This window comes from Pleuronectes platessa, chromosome 7 (assembly GCF_947347685.1).
Source record: "Pleuronectes platessa chromosome 7, fPlePla1.1, whole genome shotgun sequence".
NCBI classification, from domain to species: domain Eukaryota; kingdom Metazoa; phylum Chordata; class Actinopteri; order Pleuronectiformes; family Pleuronectidae; genus Pleuronectes; species Pleuronectes platessa.
This window is the reverse complement of record NC_070632.1, coordinates 21267245-21274756: the sequence shown is the minus strand read 5'-3', so window position 1 is coordinate 21274756 and position 7512 is coordinate 21267245. Positions and strand designations below refer to the sequence as shown.

The 7512-nt window shown below is 40.2% G+C and overlaps 1 protein-coding gene across 1 annotated transcript; it reads right to left on the bottom strand.

Annotated features, from left to right (window-relative positions):
- Nucleotides 1–3604: 3604 nt before the first annotated feature.
- c7h11orf96 (chromosome 7 C11orf96 homolog) lies at nucleotides 3605–5155 on the bottom strand. Its single transcript, XM_053426531.1, has one exon. It carries the CDS (start codon nucleotides 4708–4710, stop codon nucleotides 4330–4332), a length of 381 nt encoding a protein of 126 aa, XP_053282506.1. The 5' UTR covers nucleotides 4711–5155; the 3' UTR covers nucleotides 3605–4329.
- Between the last annotated feature and the right edge of the window lie 2357 nt (nucleotides 5156–7512).

Here is a 7512-nt window from a genome sequence, read left to right as displayed (position 1 = left end):
TGTTCGGGAAGGTTTGCGGATGTGAGCTCTTAGACAGAAACAGTGCAAACAGTAGCCCCAGCAGGCTGCTGGCCATAATGCTCTGTGTGGTGGGAATCACTGAGCACCCGCTTTGGACTTTGCAGGGAGGACTTTTGATCCAAAGCAAATATTGTACCAGACATTATTCATGCTGACCTGTGCATGAGTCAGCCAGAATCAATGGAACAGCCTTGCCAGGATTTCAATGAAGTCTTTAAAACGTCATTGGAGTGGGGCAGTCTTCATCCTATGCCCTCTTGGAAACCTTTTCTGATCCTTGTTCTTGTGACACCAATAGTGTCCCAGCAGGCCAGTGTCCTGTTCATTTTAGAAACAACCGCAGAGAACTGGACCATTTTCCAAATTAATTAAATATCGTGGACATGATAAGGAGAGAGACGTCAAATGAAATCAAATATATTGGACACAAATGTGACTTTTAAAACATAGAAAAATTATAAATATAGAAAAAAAAGATTGTAGCAGACTCCTTTTATCATTCAAAAGTGTGTGCAGACATTTTTAGGAGTAATGAGAACAGGGTAAAATTAGAGCATTTTAACAAAATAAAATGAATTAGTCATGTATTAATTAACTGATAAAATAAGAATTTGCTCTTTTGACCAGGATATCCTTTTCAAAAAATAAATAGGTTACACTATTGTTTATTTTTTGGCTACGCCCACAGTTCGTACCTGGAAAATTTTTCTTTATCTGGACATGCAGTTTATCAGAATGTGATTCTTTACATAACAATATTTCTACCGACAGTCTTTTAACCTTAAACAAAGCTTGGGATGATCACCCATCTTGTTGAGGAATCATAACTGTCTGTTCTTCAGTCACAAAGATGGAAGTTCCTCTTTTACCTGCACTTCAGACAGTGTCTTACTTATCTTCATGTACTTTGGCGACAAGACCAAAACAGGTCTCCTAAAGTCAGATTAAAAATTGTAATCCTCTGCATTTGAGTAGATCACATAAATTGTTTTCATCTTTTTATCTACTTTCAGATTGCAATATGATAATTAATACTGGAAAGACTCACTTGAACTGTTTGCTTCCTTCAGGTTGAGATTTTTGTGTACTTTGCTTTTCTTCTAGTTTTAAGAGAAATATGTTCACGTGTCAGGAAACGTGTGCAGCAGGAAGCTATATATATCGGTTAACTGTCTTGCTAGTCAGACACCAGCTAATACACATCACAGTAGTGCACTTGAAGCAGTGATGTCGCCACTCAAACATCTTGCCATTCTATCTATACATTAAGAAGAAGAAAACCCTGGCTCTTTATAACATCCTGGGTTTGTAGCATAAGCACTCTTCAGTCAATCTTCAGCTTTCATGTCATGTTGCCTGTTAGCTGGAGCCAAACTTAGGGTCTGTACAGTTTGTTCTGTCTGTTGGATTGTTGTTAACTGAAGATTGCCCATTTTAGGCTATTTTGTCTGCTGCCAGCTCGTTCACAAAGATACATCACAGGGTAGTATGACCCCTCGATAAACTCCTCTGCACTGGTTTCTTGTTGATTTTAAGATTTAACTTGTTGCTTTTAGGGCTCAGTTTGGTCTGGTTTCTATCACAGATGTTGGATGGGGTGAAGATTTGAACCTTGCTGAATTGAAGTGAAGTCTGACATCTCAGAAAAGTGTATTATTAGTCCTCACCGGATTGTCCGACTCCTCATGAATTGAAAAATCCATAATTATTTGCCAAAGTTAGGTTATGGCTATCTTCCTTGGAAAACTAAGTATCTGTCGTATGTTCTAATCAGACAGAGAAATTAACTCCGAGGGATATGTCCTGACCAGGTAAAGAAAAAAATTCTGGGTTGATCACGGATAATCTCCTCTAGTTTAAAAGAAGGTTGGTGGAGCAAGAGGTGGAAGTGGGGACACGAAATTGATCAATCTGTCACCCCTGTTTTTCTCGCTCTCAGCAATGTCACACACTCATTCACCAAAATCTCTGTGACGTAAAATGCTGCAAGAGTTGCGTTGTTACACATAAAAAGAGACAGTAATTCTTCCGTGGACGTGGGTAAGTATGGCAGCTCTACAAGCACTATACAATGACGAATATGCATAACCCTTCCATATGCTTCCAGCAGGTTTACGGTCATCCTCCCTATTTGCTGAAGGATCACAGGTTGTTGACGTTGCTGTGAAAAAGACGAGCAGTTCTGCTTTTTTTTCAGCTCAACGTTGACAGTGTATAAGTTTATGATTATCTGTTTGCTTGCTGTAGAAAAGCAATCCCCCTTATATGCACCTACAGAGCAGAGTGCTTTGTGTAAAAATATGAGAAGTGCACCATGTTGTATCGTTGTGCAACATAACTATTGAAAGATAGGCAGCTAATATTTTCTTATTCAACCAGTAACATGAAAAGACTCTGACATAAAATCGATAAATTCAAAGAGGTATCACCTGCGTAGCCTGTAAAATTTTAAACCTCTGTGCCATTTCAGTGTTAGCTATAAAAATAAATGTTCACTCATGTTTAAATTCTCAGCTGAAAATAGTACCATACATTTGTTTGATAAAAACAACTTTGCACAGCTTGTGTACATACTGTCATGGTGTGTATGCGATGTGTCGGTCATAAGTGTTTCCACCATTCTTCATATTTTCCTACGTTCTTTTCACATTTCAGCCACCTCTATAATTTAAGTATTTTTATACCATTGTTTAACTCATTTGTTCCGTTTTGTGTCGTCCTTGTCCCTATAGCTGTATGTATGTTTCTATGTAAATACACTTAAAGCAATGTAAAACCAGAGTCAAATGTGTGAACATACTTGGCCAATAAGGCCAATTCTGAAACTAGGTATATTTGTTTTTATGTCTACAGGGGCAACAAATGGTTTTGTTGACGTTGGAGGTGATGTCATCTTACAAATTATATTTAATTATTTATGTCTATTAATGCTATTATATTTAGTGAGTCCCCATACAACTCAAAACAGGTTCTCTGTGGCATTGTCTCTGTCGGCTTACTTGCCCTCAGATGGAAACTCATGCATCACGTAACTCTTGTCACAGAGTGGATTAGGAGAAGAGGGTTATTAGCAGCAGGAGGGATGGCTGCTGTGGCTCACTGCGAGACTCCAGAGGCCACTTCTCTCTCTCTCTCTCTCTCTCTCTCTCAGCAGGCTGGTGGCTGCTGTGGCTGCACTTAATGATGAGAACCTTGTATTACTGAAAGTACGTCACCAGCCAAGTAAGCATTTGGCAGACTTAGGTCGAGTGTTTACACATGTGACTGACATCTGATTGTCTTAACGATAACACGGGTGATGGACAGTCAGTAAAGGCAATGCATCACTTTCCACTATCCAACAACTTCCTCTTTTATGCAGCCTTGATTTTGTCCCTAGCTTCTCTAATTGGGTTTTCTTTTTTATCTCACCTATGATGTCCCAATGTTCCTTGACTAATGGTCTAAATCAGATTGGCTTACTGTCTCTGCTCACATAATATTAGAAATCTCTCATTCATGAATTATTAAACAGTACAGCTCGTTCCCCACTAAGGTAATTTTCTTCACAGCTGCATCTCAAATTGAAAGGAGAACACCTCAAAATAGTTAAAAATATTTATTAAAGTATATATCACAAATATTGTAACATATATATAAAGTACAACAGGTATAAAGGTTATGATTTACTTTGAAAGTCAGGACTTTAGAAGTGAGAAAGAGCAATAAAATATCACATCTACAACTCTGCTTGGTTATGATAAAAATAAGAAAATAAATAAAGACATTTAAAAAGGCATTGCTTGGATTCGTAGAGCAGAGATTTCATTCATTGTGAAACCGGACAAAGCTTTTGACAAAGCTTAGTGACGGCTGGGTCACTTTGGATGCTCAGTACATTGCTTTAGTATTTACAGTGTGGTAAGTCCCAATAGTCACAACAGTGACATTTTTAACAGTCCTTTTTATGGTCAAGTAGAAAAATCTTGTCACAGACATCGACAGTAGAAAAGGAATTCATCTAAAGAGTTGTGTCTTCAACACTGCGTCATCTGCTAACTTTACACTCATTACAACCAGCCTTTGGCACTGGTAGACATCTTTACACATATGCATCAAGTGTATCTTCAAACTATATTCTGTGTTTTGATATGTTAGTATGAGTACATATTAAATGCAGATTTTCGTATGAAAGCAGCAGCGTACAGACACACACACAGACAGGCTGGCAAACAGGCCAGTTTGGTTCAGTTCAGTTGGCCTCCATATGAAGCGGCGTCAAGGCGAAGCAAGGAACGCAGGTGAGAGAAGGTGGGCGTGTTTCAGCCCTCACTGGGTGGAGTCGGAGTCACTGGAGTCCAGGCTGGCCTGTGTGGGTGTAGGGGTGCAGCTGTGATGTGCAGCCGGTGGGCAGTGGAGGGTCTGCGTGCTCCGCCGCAGGTTCTCCAGGGACTGAAGGAAGGAGCGCCGTGCCCTCTCCTCCTCCAAGGGCGAGGAACCCTCTTCTTCTACCTCTGCAATCTCAGCAAAGGTGACAGGCTGTGTTTTGAAGCGAGCCTCGCGAGGTCGGCGTGAGCGGCTCTTGCCCCTCGCTGGAGCCTTTGGGACAGGCAGCTGCTGGGGGAACTCCTCCATGGCTGAGGCCATAAGGTGGGCTGGCAGGACATGGAAGCCAGAGGCCTCCATAACCATCTGACGCACAGCAGCCATTGGTTGAAAGGAAGCCCGGAAGGGTACAAAAGAAAATCTTCTTTGAATCAAATTAATTAGGTGTGAAAGCAGCTGAGAGAAGACAGTCAGCTGCTCAGAGACAAACTCTCAATGTTGTCTGTCCTTGTTGTTTCCTGTGCCTTGTCCTATTCAAAGAAACGTGTTTCTCAGGAGCAACAAAGCAAGAGTCAGTCCAAGGCAAACAGATTCCTCTAACCTCCAAGTCCAACTTCCAACAATTTAAAGATGCAACTGCTCTTAAGCTCTGATCAAACTCCTCCGTGTCAGAGCTTCTCTTCCAACTCTGCTGATGTCTCTTTCCGCTCCTGATGTGGCTGTTTTGAGTGTGTGAATCTCTGTCTGCTGAAGTTAATGCCACCAGCAGCTCCAACACTCTCTTTTATAGCAACTCACTCACCCACTCAGTCTCTCTCTCTCCCTCCCTGCTCCCTGTGCTCGCTAGGTCCCTCCTACTCTCCTCCTTCCCTTTCAGTCATGCATGGTTCCGGCCTCCAGAGCAGTCACCCCCCTCAAAATAAACATATGAGAAGAGTTGGGTGAGGGGGCTTTGACAGATTTATACAAGGGGGGGTGGTATGTAGACACAGTTAAACGGTGTAATACATTTACTGGTAAAATCAGGGAGGATGACTGGAAGAGAGAGGAGGGAAAATCAAGAAGAGAGTTGTGGCAGGGAGAAAGGTTCCCCTAACAAGTCAAGGTTGAAAGATTCCAAAGCTATAGGCTACATTTTCCAAAGTGCTGGACAGTCCTTGAAGAGATTGTGCAATTTTCTGATCCATATGGCAGGAAAATGGCAAGCTTAGAAAAGATTATTTACTTTACCAAGAATAAATATAACAGGGGTGTTGATTCAACTCTATGGCAGTTTTGGAGCCTCTAAGGTTGTGATATGTTTGTGTACTATTGCATTACACAAACATGTTATGTTGTTTTTCTACCTCTGTAAGTCAAAATTGAGAAACAGTTTGTGTGGATTGATAATAACAACCGGTCAAACCTGTGACAAACATACATTGTATTCAATTGAGGGAATTCAACTAGATTAAATAAACTGATTTTTTGATTTAGTTGAATATGGTTTAAAGAATGCCTTGAGGAAATTTCTTCAAATTTGGTACGAATATTCGCTAAGACTCAAGGATGAACTTATGCGATTCTGGTGGTCAAAGGTCAAAAGGTCAAGGTCACTGTGACCTTATCTGAATCTGGAAAAAAGTAGAAATATACTTCACTGGATGGCGAGGACTTTAGAGGACTGACATCTATTAGTGTTTATAATTTGGTGGATCTTGATTAAATTGAAGGTGACTTTTGGGCCTTGGCAGAGGTATGTGTTCTACTGAATTCTAGATTTCAAATGTTTTTTAACATACTAGAAGCAGAAATCTGTTTTGTATCCAATGCTCACAATCAATGTTGCTCACAATTCACATTTATGTTATTTATCTATTGCTTTGTCAGGGCAAAATACTGTTTGGCGGACAAAGTAAATATGATAAGAATTATGTAACTTAAGACTCACCGTGATGTGTGTGTCTGAAGAGAATCATGGCTGGTGGCTCTGCTTACAGTGTTAACACTGTGCTCATGTAAACATAGCTGCAGGAGGGCTAAACAATGTGAGGAAGCGATAGTGAAGTCCTTGTGTCGGGACATCTCCTTGTGCATGAGCAGCAAGGCACCCACACTGACGTATATGCACACATAATCTGAATGCACAATAATCAAGAGAGAAAATCCACCTGGTTTGGATGTATCTGGACTGTGGGAGGAAACTGGAGCAACTGAGAAAATTAGACAGACTCTGAGAGAATATACAACAAAAGTTGAACAAGTCATCGACAAATAAGTATAATGGGAACAAAGACTATAAACAGGACCTTAACTGCCCTTAATAGAGTTAATGGGGCTGCAGATGTTGTTAGACAACATTCCCATGAGACATTTGACATCTGCCTACTTGACTGACAGCCACAAACAATGTAGGCAGCAATGTTCTGGAAGTACATCTCTATGATTCTATATCCAAAGACATTTATTAATAAACAATGTTTACTTGCAACTTATTAATAGACTGGGTTTTGATATTGTCTCATTCTTAAGTGTTTCACATTAGCCAAAATCAAGCTCAAGAAGTCTCATAAGAATAATGTCAATACAACTAAACAGCAACAAGAGCCATAAGTGAGATAAGCAGCATTTGTTGTTTTGACTGAAACCATAAGGGACCGGGAAAGTGATGAATCATTTTTCACTGTGGCCTATTTGTTCAGGGAGGTTACTCAGGACATCACAAATCATTTTGCAATGCCTGCTGATGTCACATAGCAGCTGAATCATGCACTGACCAACTCGGTCACTGTCCCTGACTTTAAAACAAATTACTGTCATTAGACTGAAGCTCTGCTTTCTCTCATCATCATCTCACAACATATTCTGTCATTCTCACTATGCTACAGTACATACAGGGTTGATGTCAATTGGGTACCTTCACACTGCAGCTCAATCTTGCCAATGCAGATGTCTTCTCTCACATGAGAGACAGGCCAGATGTTCTTTGATCTGTTTGGAGACCCATTTCCTCAACTTGCATCTTAAACACTGATTTCCTTTAATACAAAAAAATTCATTCCTGTGCAAATAAACCTACTCTTGTTTCTGGACTTCAGCTCAGTCGAAACAAATCCCAAAAAATGTGACAGAAATATCACAACAAATAGATACAGAGAATTCTACTATCATTGATTGTAATATTGTTGTCACATAAAATAATGTCAT